General features: G+C 43.8%; 1 protein-coding gene and 1 long non-coding RNA gene across 2 annotated transcripts in view; both read right to left on the reverse strand.

Moving 5' to 3' along the window:
- Positions 1-1,154: 1,154 nt before the first annotated feature.
- On the reverse strand, positions 1,155-5,162 carry LOC128411320 (uncharacterized). The gene is made up of 2 exons (XR_008329756.1): positions 4,825-5,162; positions 1,155-4,774 (listed from the first exon to the last, which is right to left on the reverse strand). It is a non-coding gene; the product is annotated as an uncharacterized LOC128411320 (long non-coding RNA).
- Positions 5,163-5,296: 134 nt separating this feature from the next.
- Positions 5,297-15,265, reverse strand: part of PYGB (glycogen phosphorylase B) — a 42,866-nt gene continuing 32,897 nt past the window's right edge. Inside the window, exons 12-20 of the mRNA XM_053383546.1 lie at positions 14,873-14,987; positions 14,309-14,410; positions 13,847-13,994; positions 11,906-11,964; positions 11,114-11,255; positions 10,467-10,674; positions 9,135-9,269; positions 8,190-8,256; positions 5,297-7,193 (exon numbers count right to left, since the gene is read on the reverse strand). Of these exons, the coding sequence (XP_053239521.1) occupies positions 7,041-7,193; positions 8,190-8,256; positions 9,135-9,269; positions 10,467-10,674; positions 11,114-11,255; positions 11,906-11,964; positions 13,847-13,994; positions 14,309-14,410; positions 14,873-14,987 (1,129 nt within the window). The 3' untranslated portion in view covers positions 5,297-7,040. The remainder of the gene's footprint in view (positions 7,194-8,189; positions 8,257-9,134; positions 9,270-10,466; positions 10,675-11,113; positions 11,256-11,905; positions 11,965-13,846; positions 13,995-14,308; positions 14,411-14,872; positions 14,988-15,265) is intronic.

Consider the following 15,265-nt stretch of genomic DNA (forward strand, 5'->3'; position numbering starts at 1 on the left):
CCTCTCCTCCCCTTACTTCCCACCACTTTATCGCTCAAGTATTCCTTCCAGATTTCTTCATATTTATCCATTCTTAATTTGCGTCGACATGCAATTCGTTCGTATGTAGCTAGTCTGTCCATATTTGTTTGTTCTGTTGCAAGTCTTGTGACCTCCCGTTGACTGATATCTGTCTACAAAGAGCTGCAAGCAAAATGGAATACTTCTGTGTTCAGTAATGATCCGTCCCCTGGTGGCAGAGCTATGTAATTGAGGATTTAATACTCTGTTGAATTCCTACCGAAGTGTACACTCCAGGAAAAGTTAGTGGTGACACCCACATCTTGGGCTCTGTTTCTGAGCCTGATGACACTACTAAGGGCTAACATTTATTGTGGCCCAAGATTTTCTGGACACGAGCCTACTTGGTCAGATATATTAAATGTTACTTGGCAGATTATACTTAAACATACAGAGGAGTTTGAGAGGTGGGAGGAGATAATGCAACAGGGTCAAGCCATCTCTATTGCTCATTTCCTTCAAGCAGGACATGAATGAAACAACCCATTCCTGCTCGTGTTCCCCATCAGCTGGAATTCGGAAGCCTGATACTGGATGTAGTATATAGCCATCATGAGTGGTTGCTATTGAATGACCCTCATTAAATTGTTGTTAGTTTCTTTTCAAGGCAGCCAAGTCCACAATTTAACTATGCAGTGTGTGAAGAAGGACTTCCTTCTATATAGGGTTGCCATATTTTGAAGAACAAAAAAGAGGACACATTTGCCGACTTGTACTTTTAACTATGGATCACTATGATGAGACTCATTTTACATACCCATGAAAATAAGGATGTGTCCTGGAAAAAGAGGACATAATGGCAACCCGATATACGTCCTAATCTTCCAATAGACTTCACTGGATGCCCTTTCCCCTCAAATCCTTTTCTCCATTCTTCTCATTAGGATAAGCCACCCTGTTAAGAATATTTTGATGTACAGGTGCTCGTTATATGGAAACCAAACTAGCAGAACTACAGGAGATTATGCTGGCACTCCTTAAAAGAATAATAAAGCCCTGCTGAATCCCACCCAATGTCCATTCACATCAGCACTGTGTCCATGTAATGCAATAGTTCTGTACAATGCATAGGGAAATAAAGAGTCACTACAATGGATGGCTGTGTGACTTTTAATAATTTTGAGAGCACAAGAGATTGACAGTAGTATATCAAACACACACATACACAAACTCAAAATCTCAAAAGTTTTGAAAGTGCTATGAGAGTGACAAACAACATTTATTTTGCAAGCAATGGACCATTTTGGTTAAGTCAGAGATTTTCATTAATGATCCAGTTCTGCTACTCTAGCCCACTCTTGTCTGAAGAAATGCCATCTTTGCTGTAAAAGTTAATTACTAGGTTGGGTTTTTAGGCCATATAAACAAAGTTGCATTGCCAAGTGGGAATGTCTGCATGTGACGTTTTATTCTTGAGACTCAATGTCGGACAGTGCTATTATCATTAGAGATGTTCCTGATTGCTTAAAAGTATATTTAAATAGACATAATGAGAAACACTCAAGAGAGCACAATGTCATTCCCTTGGGTTGTATCCAGCTGAGTTAAACACATTGAAAATAATAGACTGGAATTAGTAATGTCCATTAATTTCAGTTGTCTACGCCAACGTTAGACACAACCCTCTATTTGGAGTTTTAGATGGACACATGAGGACAAGGCACACAAATACTGACCTGTAATCAAACTATAAACCGTTCTATCAAGGGTGAAATTAACAGCATTAATGTTCAAATTCCAAAACCGTCTTTCCAGGAAATCCTTCAATTGTTTGTTCTGCTTTTGATAAAATGAACGAAAAGCACATGATGTATCAACTCCAGCCCACCAACCTCACACCCAGTGTGCTTATGTATTGGTAGGGGCTCTTCCACTCACTTCAATTGAGGGACAGATTTGCATATGCAAAGAAAGGCAAGCAGAATGGTTGCTTCCTAACGAGGAGGTTGGAATACAGAGTTGATTTCCACAAGCCTACTCAGCGTAAATGGAGATAGCAGATTCTAGCCCTTGTCTCAAATGCCCTAAAAAGCATGTTTACATGCATGAACCTTCATCAATTGATGAAGAGATGGTGTACACTGGGTTGCTGCAAACTTCTCCACTCCTCTTGGAAATGTCCTCTTCACAGTCAAGCATTTCCTATTGTTTGCTTATAAACTTGCTGGCTTCCTGCTGTTTTAGTTAAACCATCCTTATTTCTTGGAATGATTAAGAAGGGTCAACATTCACACTTTTTATGGGAACCTACAGAGCAAACTTGCAAGGCAAGGAAGGTAGGGACTCTTTCGATGGATGGCCTTTCAGCAGGCCCTAGCCGAAGCAGGGAACCCTCAGTTATTTTAAACCTATTTTTTGTCCAAATACTGCATTTGGAGTTGAAAGAGCTGGGTTTGAATTAGAGGCAGCTGTGTCTGGTGGCCTTAGGCAAGGTCTTTGTCACCTCACACGATTAGTCTGTTGTACACCTGGAGGGTTCGATGAGGATGTGGTAGCACCATTCCAGATATGTGGCAATCATTATGGTGTCCTCCAATATTATAGACTACAGTTCTTGTTTATTTGCCCTGGTGCCGGGGCTGATGGAATTGCAGTTCAACAACATCTGCAGGGGTGTAGAGGTGGCAGAAAACTATAAAAGGGGCCTGTGATGGTTCTGTCAGAAGGCTATAAAAAGAGCATGGTTAATCAGGATTCTCATCTTTGCCATTCTCCACCCCACCTTTTCTTCCCTATCTTCAATCTTTTGCTAATTTACAGTTCTCTACCTACTCAAATGCTGTTTTTAGTCCACAGTGTCACCTAGTTGGTTCTTTGACTTTATATTCATACCCTTGGGTTCATTCTATGTAGTATACACTGCATTTAAAGTTTGTAGTCCACTCAAGCATGAGAGCACCTTAACTATTAACTTTTCTGCTTTAATAGAATGGGAATAATTTCAATAATTATTGCACTTTGCGACTGACCCTCTCATATTAAAGAAGTGTTTCTTTAACAGGACTAGCCCACATGGTGCCTTCACAGGACCCCTTGAATATATCCTGCTTATTTGAACTTCTCTTATGATGTCTATTTGTTTTGTTAATGTAATTTGTTTTGTAATGTAATATGGGGGGACATCTTCTGTTAAGTCAGGTGAGAGTTGGTTTAACTATCACTGGAGGACTTTAACTGACATCTGAGGAGCAGTTTTAGATGGAACTCTGAGTATGCAAAAGAAAGCTAGAGAGTATGTCTATTCTGATTGGTGGTTGCAGGTTTAGAACATTTAGTTAGACCATGTGATTGGTTGGGGGCTAGACAGGGTGGGGCATATAAGGCTGGGTGCTAGTCAGTCTGAGTCAATCCGTGTTGGCTGGGGCTTGGTGTCTGTGTTGGACAGCCAGAAGAAGACAACAGCAGCAGATGATCAAGGAAAAAGCAAGGAGACCTGAAAGGAAGGCAGAGTGGCTTGGTGGCCAAGGTTTTGCTTAGGTAGCTGAATCTCTTGGCTTGGGCAAGTGAGGGAGATGAAGTGAGAGGACGTTTGGAATGTCTGGTAAGAGAACCAAAGGAAGATTCCAGGACAATATCGCAGAAACAGATCTCTGGGAGGTCAGCGAGGGTTGAGACAGGGGCTTCAACAAAAGTCCTCAGTTAACAGCATTGGTAAGTCTCAATAGGGGTGGCGTAAAATATAAGGGCAGTCTGGCAAAAGGGTTTTAACAGTATAAGTACCGTATTTTTTGCTCCATAAGACACACTTTTTTCCTCCTAAAAAGTAAGGGGAAATGTCTGTGTGCCTTATGGAGCAAATGCATGGTCCCTGGAGCTGAATTGCCCAGGGGCAAAAAGCAGACCATGCTTTTTTTTAGAAAGAGGGAAGGGGGTGTTTAAAAAAAGCCCCTGAGCAGCTGATCGGCAAGCAACCAGGAGGGAGATAAGGGACACTAGCGATAAAGGAGGCTGCCTGGGAAGGGGGTGCTAAAAGCACATGGATCCTCAGGATTTTTGCATTGGGTCACCCCAAATTCACCATCAGATCACATAACATGTCCATGACTATAGTCTGACCAAAAATCACGCATCCACTGTTTCGTGGGGCGGCAGTGGCGCAAAAACGTGGTTACAAAGCACGGATCCACATGGATCCTCAGGATTTTTGCATTGGGCTACCCCAAACTCACTGTCAAATCACATGTCTGTGGCCACCGCATGAACCACAAAAATCATACATCTACTGTTTCGTTCAGAATATTTTTTTCCTTGTTTTCCTCTAAAAACTAGGTGCGTCTTATGGAGTGAAAAATATGGTAACTGCTTCCTCAACATTTTCTTGGTTTACTAATAGTAGTGCAAAATAAGCAATTTGTATTTAAGTGACAGCAACAAGTTAGACAGTGTATGCCAATTAAAAGAGGCAATAGCATATTAAAGTAACCACATAGGTTTGTGTACTCAATAAACATTAACATCTTTGTTAAATATAGTGACTATTTCTGGTACCACACCCATAGCCCATAGTTACCAAGGGCATAGGTAGGTCAAAGGTTCAAAGGATATAAGTAGGAACAAAACAAAAAGCACCCTTCCGTCAACTCCCATCATCCCCAGCCAGCATGGCTAATGGCTAGGGATGATGGGAGTTGTAGTCCACAAAATCTGAAAGGCACCATCTTGGTAAGCAAATGCAAGCTTCCTGGGCTGCACTACCAGCACCTGCCAAGCAGTGCTGAAAGGGGGAATTATTCATTGGTCAAAATATCATATTCCAACCCCTACCCTTTCCCTTTTAGGTTATTAATTGATGCCTACTGCTAGATTCAGAAAGAAACATTTATGCATTTTTCTAAAACAACCATAACTGTGTTTTGGGAGCATCTAACTGCAGAGATGCAGTAGTGACGGATTTATCTAACAATACACTTGGATGCTGCATAAACATGCAAGATTTAAATGTCTATCACAGGTGCTTACTGAATCAAATTGGTGGTCCACACAACAGAAAGTGTTGTATTTTACAGCAGAAATACAGAAATATAGATCCTTTGCACAAGCTGCGGCAAAACTACACAAACTTTTTAAAGATGAAAATACAGTGGATTGTCATGAAATGAAAATGACTACTTTTCAGATATTCATTTCACAAATTTTAGTTTTATGGATTTTTTCAGCAATCAATTTTTGTAACATGACTTAATTTGCTTTGAAAACATATTTAGTGTCATTTTGATTTATTTATTTTCATGGGGTATTCAATACCCAGAGAATTCTAGTTGCATTGGCTTAAGCATCACCACGTCAAAAGAGATGGTCAACTTTAATAACGCCAATCAAGTTTTTTGGTAGGGCCACTAAGACCCATATAAGAAGTGGAAAATATATGTGGGTGGTCATTTCATACGACATGTGTTTCAGCATTTCTTCAAATTAATACTAACTAGATACAATTATTTACTGGTGATTTCTGGGGGGGGGGAAAGGAACTAGCACTTTTAATGAACCCTCTGGTTCTGGAATTTTATATAATAACATACATTCATTTCCGGTCCTGGTATTCTGCATTAAAGTGCATGTTGAGTTGGCAGTCCATGCCCAGCTGGGACCAAGCCGCTTTTCCAGCCCTTAGAAATGAGCAACCACTTATTTAGCAGCCCAGGCTGCAAAGGGCTGGCTCAGGTGCCAGGAAAACTAATGGTATGATCTGAAATTAAAACTCAAAAGGAATCAAACGATAGGTGTCGTTTTCTTTTAATAAGGGAGGAATGTGAGACCCTGAAACAATAACTGATGAATGAAGGCCACTGGGCTGGAAGTGGAGCTGTGACTCCAACAAGCTAGCTGCATGTATTGCCAGGTGTGGTCTTCTACACTGGAGTGTAATACAGGGATGGACTATATGGTGGCCTCTAGATGTTGCTGGACTCCATCTCCTATCAGCCCCCAGTCAGCCTGGCCAATGGTTGGGGATGATGGGAGTTGACAGTCCAACATCTGGAGGGCCACAGGTTCCCCACCCCCCTGTAGGAAATGCAACTTCTGCATCAAAGCTGCACTACTGATGACCCACTAAGCCAAAAGGAGCCTACAAACCACAGATGGTGGTGTACCTGAAGGCTCAAAACAGCATCTTGGCTTTTTTGGTGGGGATTTTTTGAAGACTGCCAAGTATCTAGGGGACTACAGGTTTTCTCTAGTAGCTCCATGTTCATTTGTGCTGGTCTGCACTCTAGATGACAGCAATAGTCCTTTCAGCACTGCTTAAATAGCATCCTTGTTAAACCCCAGGTGTTCTTTGGGTGTCCTGTTGCCAGAAGTTTCCATATAGATATATATAGAGAGAGATCTTCTCGATTAAAAAAAACACGAGCTCAGCACATGCAAATTGACAGTTTAAAACTGGAGCAGGTTGATAACAACCGTTTGGGCGTCTAATAACAGGAAGGATGGAAATTTCTTCAGAACATGATATCTGAAAAGTGCATCTATTTTGGGGGGTCATTGAAGAGTTCCAGCCTAACCTCCCGACAGAGGGCAGCACATGTTTGTTCAAAGTAAGTCATTTGACAGCACCCAACTCTTGTCTTTGCAGTTTCCACCCCCCAAACAGACATAAGCATCTCCTGACTAAACAGGCTGGCCTGGCATGGGAGGAAAAGGGCCTGGGCAGTCGGGTACCGTCTCAATAATACAGAACACGCATGCAGGTTGCATTGGTTAAATAGGGGTTTTAAAGGAGAGAATGGCCTCATCTCACCTTCCTCACTCAAGCGCCCTGCTTTAGGCTCAGAATCTTATCACTGCCAACAAGGTCAACGCTTATTGGCTGCAGAGCACCAGTTTGCCTCCGTTTTCAAGTAACCACCATGCCTTTTATAAATATATGAGAAGCCCAGCGGGTGGTAAAATGCACGTTTTGAATTCATCTGTGGAATATTCATTGGGAAGCAGGAAGTGCCAGAGCAGCAGGGCGTTTGCATGCACCTCTTGCAGCGGACTTACTCCCTCGGGATGTTGGGCGGAGGAATCTTCACGGCAGAGGGCTCCACCCCCCAGATTTCTCTGGCGTACTCGGTAATTGTCCTGTCACTGGAAAACTTGCCAGAGCACGCAATGTTCTTGATTACCTTTTTAGTCCACTCTCTGGGATTCTAGAAAGGAAATGAGTGGGAAGTTTGGTAGCTTCAGCAGAGGAACACCAAAAGACACAATGCAGGTTATAATTACAGGCAGCCCCCCCTCCCATTTACGCAGGGATTACGGTCGCAGACGTCCGCCCCACCCTCTTTCTGTGCTAAGCACTGCGTGTGCAGTCGTGCGTGCGTCAAATGTGCGCAAATTAAGAGTTGCCAGCTGACAACTCTGTTTTTGTGGGTGTTGTGTTCTAGGTCATTGCACGTGTCAACAGTCGCACTTATGTACGTTCCATCCCCTCCCAGGGCCAAAACAATGCGCACATTGGCAGTTGTGTGTCAAATGGATGTGCCTAAAATGTATATAATATACATATATATATAATAGCTAACCTTTAATTGGGAATCTACAATATATAATAACTAACCTTTAATTGGGAATCTACAACCCCACAGAATAGTCGTATGTCCCTAACACTCTTACAGCAGCAGAATATATGGCAGCCAAGGCTTGTTTCCTCCTCCGGCCTGTTGTCCACCCTCTCTCCAACCTACTTTAATCTATCAGGGCCTTCTCTGTGTTAGCACCTTGGCCATGGAACTCCCTGCCCACAATCTGGCACTTTTCCCATTGAAGTTTCACCATTGTTCGAAGAAATAATTGATCTATTGCGTACTTGACCTGTATATCATCTGCCCTTCTGTCTGCATTTAGATGGTTTTCTAATATATTTTTTCATTTTACATGGTTAGCTGCCTCGGGCATCTATGTAAAGAAAGGTAGGATACAGAATGAATGAATGAATGAATGAATGAAGACAGCCTTTTGCTGGCTGAAATTCACATTTTGGCTACCCAAACTGCTGAAATGCCCTTTTCAGTCTACAAACCCATTGTGCAGAGGGGCCTCTCCCACCACTTGGTTCACCCTAGGATACCAGAGCCATAGTCTTCTATCTATTTCATAAATAAGCCCATTTTTTTAAAATCTTCAAAACTTGTTGAACATCTTACCATGTAGAGCTTGTCCACTTGCCCTTGAGCTTTGATGTAGGCTTCATAATCGGCAAACACCTTAAACCTGAAACAAAGAAGCGTCTGAGAGTAACTGCGACCTCAGAGGCGTGTTCTCTCCACCTTTTTCTGATACTCACCGCTGCAAAGGCCAGGGCATAAACAACAGTGTATACGCCTTTGACATAAAATGAGTGTCAGCCATTATAAATAGCTGCCCATTTCCCTCTCGATGATGGTAACGTAATATGGAGATACAGAGCCAGTTGGGTGGCTGCAAAGGCATAGAAAAGCCACACCATGGACCGTCAGAAAAGTGAAGCCAGGAATGGCGTGTCATCTGGTATGCCCTGCAGAGGACCGTAAGCTCCATGAATAATCATAGTTTAGAGGTCCCAGGCCTCCACCAGGGCCAGGGCCTTCTCAGTGATGGCTCTGGTGGAATGCTCTGTCCCATGAGACCAGGGCCCTGCAGGATTTAACTTCCTTCCGCAGGGCCTGTAAGACAGCTATTCTGCCTGGCTTTCAATTTGAACTTAGCCTGATCTTTTGTTCCCCTTTCTTTCCTCCCCGATTTGTGAAGATTGCCCGCTCTGGGATCCCACAGCTGGTTCTCCCCTGGTCTCCTCGCTGGCCCAAGTGGGACTAATTTAGCCAGCTAGCCCTGGTGATCATCTAATGTTTATTGGATGGATTTCCCCCCTAAATTAATTTTTGATTCTTGATTTTATTGTTATTTACGCTTTATACCGTATTTTATGCTGTTTTTTCTAGCATCAATTAAGTGTTTTAAATTTGTTGTTAGCTGCCCTGAGCCCAGTTTCCTGAACCGGGAAGGGCGGGGTATAAATAAAAATTTATTCTTATTATCATCCATGAAACGCATACCACTGTTTAACCCCGGTTTAGAGCATGCAGGGAAGGCGCACGATTGCTGCCTCTCACCTGTCATGATACATCAGCATGTCAACGACATCTTGGAAGCACCCGGGGTCATCTGGTGAGAAGAAGCCGCTGCCAATTTGGTCAACAGCTTGTTTGAGCTCTGGAATCCTCTCATAGTATTCCTTAGCGTTGTACCTAAACGAGGAAACAAATGAAATGTTCGGCCTTCTCATCATCACTTGCAGAACACGTTGCTTTATATGCTCCACTCAAAGGAGTCAACAGCCCTGTACTAAAGTGACCCAAAGAGGGCCGGCCCAAGACATTTTACCACCTGAGGCAAATGACATTCTGGCAGCTTGACCTTGCGTCAACACTGTTGATGGGATGGGCTCTTCCACCACACCTGAGGGCAGCGTAAGGGTAGTTTGAGGGGCATGAGGCAAGCCACGTGGCACACACAGCTCTCCTCCAACATCCTGCCACCACTAAGCATTTGCCGACCGAGGTGGCTGCCTCACTTGGCCTAATGACAGGGCTGGCCCAAGGCCAAATGACTGACGAACTGGACTTGATTTCGAAGCGATTGTCCACGATGACACCAAGTCAAATTAAAGGGCACAGGCTCGGATAATTATTAGCAAGCGGTCTGCCATTATTAGATCTAGTACAAGTTATGTAGAGTTAATTAGTCCAAAGCAATCCACAAGCAGATCGATAGACTTATGTACTGTGCTCATTACACTTATGTGTTTTTGTAAGTTGCTGTCGTATTTGAAGAACTTCTCCCACACCTCACTTTTAAAATCTATTTCTTTTTGGATTAGCGTGTGCTCTTTCTATCCCCAGAGCAAACATCTTGTGGCAATGATTTAGAAAAGGGGTAACCAAGATTTCCCCCAGCCCTTCCCCAACAAGGGCTGTATAACCTGGTAGGGTCCACTTGCCACAAGCAGACAGGGCTGGAGGCAAATGTAAATATTGTCGTTGCCTAGCAGGCTGGTTCCTACGCACTCACAGGCTCCTCTTTATTCTCCATTTAGTCAATCAAGGAGCACAACAACCAGAATTCCAGCCAGGTAAAACCACACACTGGGTGTGTGTAAAGGATGACCACCAGGGGGGTGTGGCTTGGAGAAAGAGGGCGTGGCTAGGGAGGAGGTGTCGCCAGTGGAGAGTCCTGACTGTGAGAAGTGTGGAGGGCCACATCCCTTTCCTGGGTTTGAGGTTCCCCCCCAATCAACCTCACAAAACAGGTCTCCTTTGCTCCATTTAATCTGAGTATTTTCATGCAGCTGAAGCAAGCTAAGACCAAGGGACGTCAAGGAAAAGCCATCCCTGCTACACAACCTGTTTCTAGGACGCAAGGCTAATGCGGCTGTTCATACAAACCCTTTCTTATCCATCGCCTCCACGTCTTCCACCCGCATGCCAAAGATGAAGAGATTCTCCTCTCCGGCCTCCTCAGCCATTTCTACATTGGCGCCATCCATGGTCCCGATGGTGAGGGCTCCGTTCAGCATGAATTTCATGTTCCCTGTCCCTGAAGCCTCAGTCCCCGCGGTGGAGATCTGCTCAGACAGATCTGAAGCAGGAATCACTGGGGTGGAGTGAAAAAAAGATAGTCTGGTAAAAAATGCTTCTCCCCTACTTAAAACAAACACAGACAGACACCCTTTGCCTAGATTGTAGCTCAATACTACAACACCTGTGTTGCCTGGTTCCAAAGTCCAAGCCAAAAGTCTCCAGAGGCCTTTTATTAGAAATATGAATTTGGAGAACTGTTATAAAAATGATATAATGAAATTCAGTTAGAGGGAATTCGAAGAAGTCAGTTATCAATGTTAAGAGAATTAGGTATTTGAAGAAATATTTTTTCTCTGGGTTTAATTTTATTGTATTGTAGTGTGTTTTTCTTTGTTGTGTGTTTTGTTATGTCATTTTGTGATAAATGTGGAAAATCAATTAAAAAATTTTTTGGGGGGAAAAAGTCTCCAGAGGCCTTGTGCCAACGCCTAAGACCATCCCCATCCTCTTACCTTTCTCAGCAAGGGACACTCTGTAGTTCTCCAAGAAGATGACTTTCAGCCTGTCGCCTATGTAAGGGTCATTATTGACGACGTCTCCAATGGCCGTGATCAGTCTGATGATCATTTTTGCCATGTGGTAGCCGGGGGCAGCCTGGAGGGAGAGAGGGAAGATACGCATGGATCAAAAGGGACTTGGTGGGAAAGAGACAGGGTGTGTAATCAGGCAATCAGGAGGGGGGCTGTTCAGATTCACTGATAGTCAGGAAAACAGGGCAGTTCTCATGTTTACACGCTCGAAAAATAAACCCTGCAGGAGCAAGATGGAAAACACTCCCAGCGCTAACCTAGGGAGGGAATGTGCATATGTGCTTGTCTGCAGTTTACGAAACACTGTCCCAGCTACTGAGGAGAAAGCTTGCTTGAGCATTAAGTCCCTTAAAGGTAAAAGTAAAGGGATCCCTGACAATTAGGTCCAGTTGTGACCGACTCTGGGGTTGCGGCGCTCATCTCGCTTTATTGGCCAAGGGAGCCGGTGTACAGCTTCCAGGTCATGTGGCCAGCATGACTAAGCCACTTCTGGCGAACCAGAGCAGCGCACGGAAACGCCGTTTACCTTCCCGCTGGAGTGGTACCTATTTATCTACTTGCACTCTGGCGTGCTTTCGAACTGCTAGGTTGGCAGGAGCAGGGATTGAGCAACGGGAGCTCACCACGTCGCAGGGATTCGAACCGCCGACCTTCTGATCGGCAAGTCCTAGGCTCTGTGGTTTAACCCACAGCGCCACCTATCAAGTCCCTTACCTTTCCTCCAATCATAACTGTTCTTGGCACGCAGGACTTTTTTGGGTCCCTTCTGATGCCTGGAAAAAGCAATATGATGATTAATTTGTGTCATTTATTTATTTATTAAGTCTATATACCGCCCTTCATCAAAGATCTCAGGGCAGTTCACAGAATAAAATACAAGATAAAACACAAGTAAACCAAAACAACAAAACAATAACCCCATTGAGAGATGGTCTCTCTTTATCAATTATTGGAATGAGAAAATTACAGGTTGCGTTTCCCCTCCGCCCAACCTATTTCAACGTATATAATTATTTCATCTTAATTCTTTTTGTTAAATCTATTATATTAATTAAGAGATTTGTGGCCTTTTCCCTCCTTTCTCTTTCGTCTTTCTTTTCTCTCACTCAGATTAGAAAATCTGATGGTGGAACTCAGCCATCGAAGGCTGTTGCTATGCAGAATATTATTTTGAGATGTAGTTTTAAATGCAAAATAAACTCCTCGCTCTCATCAGCTGTGGTCTGGCTCCTATCACATTCCAGCACATGATCTGCAAACCACACAGATGACTTCCTGCAAGATATCCACATTCTTGCTCTGGCCTGTCAGCTGATGATATGTTTGCCAGCCCTTTCTATTAATTACATGAGGTTCTGATCAAGTTCCTAAACATGCATCTACGAAGGCTGAAATCTCACAGTGTGGCAAAGCCCATTGCCCTGGGATCTTGAGCCAAAGACAATGCAATATTGCTGGTGCAGAGACACACAGACGATACTTGTAGATTAAAATGGCACAGCCTAATCTACACACATAGCAAAATTAAGAACATAAGAGACCTGCTGGATCAGGGTAGGCATCCTGTTCTGACATCAAACAGCCAGATGCCTCTGGGAAGCCCGCAAGCAGAGACTGAGTACAGCAGCCATCTCCCTGCTCACGACTCCCAGCAAGTAGTATTCAAAGGCATTATCCAGAATGCAGCAGCTAGACTAGTGACTGGGAGTGGCCGCTGAGAACATACATTGGCTCCCAGTACGTTTCCGAGCACAATTCAAAGTGTTGGTGATGACCTTTAAAGCCCTAAAGGGTCTCGGCCCAGTATACCCGAAGGAGCGTCTCCACCCACATCGTTCTGCCCGGACACTGAGGTCCAGCGCCGAGGGCCTTCTGGCCGTTCCCTCACTGCGAGAAGTGAGGTTACAGGGAACCAGGCAGAGGGCCTTCTCGGTAGTGGCACCTGCCCTGTGGAACACCCTCCCAGCAGATGCTAAGGCAATAAACAACTATTTTACTTTTAAAAGACACCTGAAGGCAGCCCTGTTTAGGGAAGTTTTTAATGTCTGATGCTGTATTGTTTTTGATATTTGGTTGGAAGCCGCCCAGGGTGGCTGGGGAGACCCAGTCAAATGGGCAGGGTATAAATAACAAATTATTATTATTATTATTATTATTATTATTATTATTATTATTATTATTCAATCTGCAAGTGGGGTGACTGCATTTCTGAATGTTTGCAAAAGCATCCTTGCATGTAAGAAAACTTCGCACATTAGACAGAGAAAGAAGACTATCTCCCCAACCAGCTAGTTTTCCAATCTCCTGCGTACATTTAGTGAAGAAGAAGAGTTTGGATTTGATATCCCGCCTTTCACTCCCTTTAAGGAGTCTCAAAGCGGCTAACATTCTCCTTTCCCTTCCTCCCCCACAACAAACACTCTGTGAGGTGAGTGGGGCTGAGAGATTTCAAAGAAGTGTGACTGGCCCAAGGTCACCCAGCAGCTGCATGTGGAGGAGCGGAGACGCAAACCCGGTTCCCCAGATTACAAGACTACCGCTCTTAACCACTACACCACACTGGCTCCCACACTGGTGCTGTGTTATTATGATTATTTTTGTCCAAAAGCATTCCATAGCCCCGAAGTTGCTGCTTTGTTGGGCTAAGCTACTCACGGTTGTAGAGTGTGATGATATGCAGGCAATTGAGGAGCTGCCTCTTGTATTCATGAATTCTTTTGACGTGCACATCAAAAATAGAGGCAGGGTTGATTTTCACCTTGTACTGTTTTTCCAAGTAGGCTGAGAACTTCTGCTTGTTCTCCTGGCAAAAGGAAATTTGGGGTTGAAGTTACTGGCCGGGACATTTAAGCCTGACTCTAGCTGCACAGTTTGGTCTAGGCTGGGATTCTAGATTATATAACTTATCTATATCCCACCTTCCACCCAAGCTGCAAGGCAGCTTACAATATTTTAAAGCAAAATTAGAAAACACAAAGCTGCAAGAACAAATTAGTTTAAAAAAAGTAATTAGAATACATTGGAACATGTTTTGAACCAGCAATTAACATATACGGTTTGCCTCGACCGCAGCCCATCATATCACGGTGTTTCTCGCTAACATGCTGCCATCCTCACCTGTTTAACTTTGGCGACATCCCTGATGAAGGCCTCGTCATTGACAAAGCTTAGCAGCTTCTTGAGCTGGCTTAGATCCGTTAGAAAATCTTCCCCAATTCTCTGTAGTGAAAAGAAGAAAGAAAACCATCAATCGACAGATCTGCTTATCTGATGTTTGCTTCTGCGCTCCCTGCACTACAAAAATCATGAACTGCCAGGGACAAAAGACCATGAAGTTAGGGACATGGCGACTGAATTCTTGCGCACCCCAAACCCAACAAACTCCAAGGGTGGGGGATGCTTTTTGATGAAAGGGCCATGTTTCCTTCTAGGTAACCTTGCAGAGGCCACATGTCAAGGTGGGTGGGGCCAGAAGCAAAAATGTGGGGTGTGGTCTGCAGAGAGTCCAAAGCATCAGAAACCAAAGCCGGTGAAGCCACATTCAGGCCCTAGGTCTGAGGTTCAACAGCCCTGATCTAAGAAAAAAATGGAATGAAGAAAGATCCACTGAGGAGGAGGGGGGACGACCTAACAACAGGGGTAATTGCTCCATGGAATTCCTATTGGCTGAAGTCAGTTCACCTCCACAATGACATCAGAGAGTCCCGGGTTACAAAGCAGGAGCCACCGCCTTGGAGTGATGCCGTTCGTCTTGTTCTGAAACTTCTCCGGCTCCATTTCGTAGAAATCTTTGAATCTAAAAAAGCACAAGATGGATCACAAGACAGAAGAAGAAGAAGAAGAAGAAGAAGAAGAAGAAGAAGAAGAAGGAGGAGGAGGAGGAGAAGGAGAAGAAGGAGAAGAAGAAAGAGTCATGTGCCATTTAGGGCCAGTTGATAACAGTGAATGCGACCACTAAAAAAATGATTATGTATTTTCTAGTTTTATATATATATATTTTATTTTTTTATTTTATTCTGTGAATCGCCCTGAGACCTGGGGGTATAGGGTGGTATATAAATTTATATAAGTATA

This window comes from Podarcis raffonei, chromosome 3 (genome assembly GCF_027172205.1).
Source record: "Podarcis raffonei isolate rPodRaf1 chromosome 3, rPodRaf1.pri, whole genome shotgun sequence".
NCBI classification, from domain to species: Eukaryota; Metazoa; Chordata; class Lepidosauria; order Squamata; family Lacertidae; genus Podarcis; species Podarcis raffonei.